The sequence below is a fragment of the Crocuta crocuta genome, unplaced genomic scaffold (assembly GCF_008692635.1).
Source record: "Crocuta crocuta isolate KB4526 unplaced genomic scaffold, BGI_CrCroc_1.0 scaffold119, whole genome shotgun sequence".
In the NCBI taxonomy this organism is placed as follows: domain Eukaryota; kingdom Metazoa; phylum Chordata; class Mammalia; order Carnivora; family Hyaenidae; genus Crocuta; species Crocuta crocuta.
The window spans coordinates 9,360,355-9,361,368 of record NW_027551562.1 but is presented as its reverse complement, the minus strand read 5'-3'; the positions used below and the strand labels follow the sequence as shown (position 1 = coordinate 9,361,368).

General features: G+C 70.8%; 1 protein-coding gene across 1 annotated transcript in view; it reads left to right on the top strand.

Moving 5' to 3' along the window:
* LOC144219900 (maestro heat-like repeat family member 5) overlaps nucleotides 1–1,014 on the top strand; it is a gene marked incomplete at its 5' end in the record, with an annotated part of 67,602 nt that overhangs the window by 63,333 nt on the left and 3,255 nt on the right. Inside the window, one exon of the mRNA XM_077750017.1 lies at nucleotides 417–572. Within this exon, the coding sequence (XP_077606143.1) occupies nucleotides 417–572 (156 nt within the window). The remainder of the gene's footprint in view (nucleotides 1–416; nucleotides 573–1,014) is intronic.

Sequence of the window (1,014 nt, the reverse complement as noted above, 5' to 3'; positions counted from 1 at the left end):
GGCCGCTCTGGCCTCTCTGGCCACCAGGGGGCACTCGGCCCCTTCTCCACGAAGCTGGCAGAGCATCGCCCTTCACGACCTCCAGCCCCGAGGCTGCCCCTTACCCCTCTTCCCGAAGGGACCCTTGTGCTGCAGTGACTGTCTCCCGTCACTGGGGAACTAGAGGGGATAAGCCCCGCCTCCCCACACGCCACTTTGGTGACCCTTGGGTGGTCAGGGGGAGATTGTAAGGTTCTGCTGGAGGAACTGGGACCCACGAGGGGACCTGTCCGGGGTGGGGGGTGGGGGTGGAACGGCCCTGCCCAGGGGCCCCAGAGCCCAACGAGAGGGACGTGCAGAGGGACGTGCAGGCCGAGGGGCCACAGGGTGGGGGCCCCAGGCAGCTTTGGCCGTCGCTCTGAGCCCCCACCTTGCAGGATCGGGACGCGATCCGGGCGGCGGCCATGGCGCTGTTCGGGGACCTGGTGGCCGCCATGGCGGGCAGGGAGCTAAGCGGCCTGCGGACCCAGGTGCACCAGAGCATGGTGCCCCTGCTCCTGCGCCTGAAGGACCGCTGTCCGGCTGTCGTCACGGTCAGTACCTGCTGACCGGCTTCCCCTGGGCAGGGCTGAGCGTCTGCAGGTGGCGGTGGGGGCGGCCGCGCTCTCGGATGCGTGACTGAGGTCCGCCCGCGCGCACACGGACGTCCGTGCAGCTGCGCCCGCTGCGTGGACAGGACCCGGCCTGCTGCAGTCCCTGCTGTGTCTCCAGCCCCTGACACACGGTGGGGGCTCGGGTCGTTCACTGACCTCGGTACAACGGTCAGGGTTTCCCGTGTGCCAGCCGTGCCCCATGCCGAGGCCAAGGAGACACAGCGCGGCCGCCCGGGGCGCTCCTGGCCGCGGGAAGAGAGGCATCCACGGCCGCTTCCAAAACGAATGTGAGAGGCGCCTTGGGCCCCGCGAGGGGCCGGCGCTGAGGAGGGGCGGGGGCGGCCCCAGAGGCTGGGGGTGGGCTCAGAGTACAGCCGGCGAG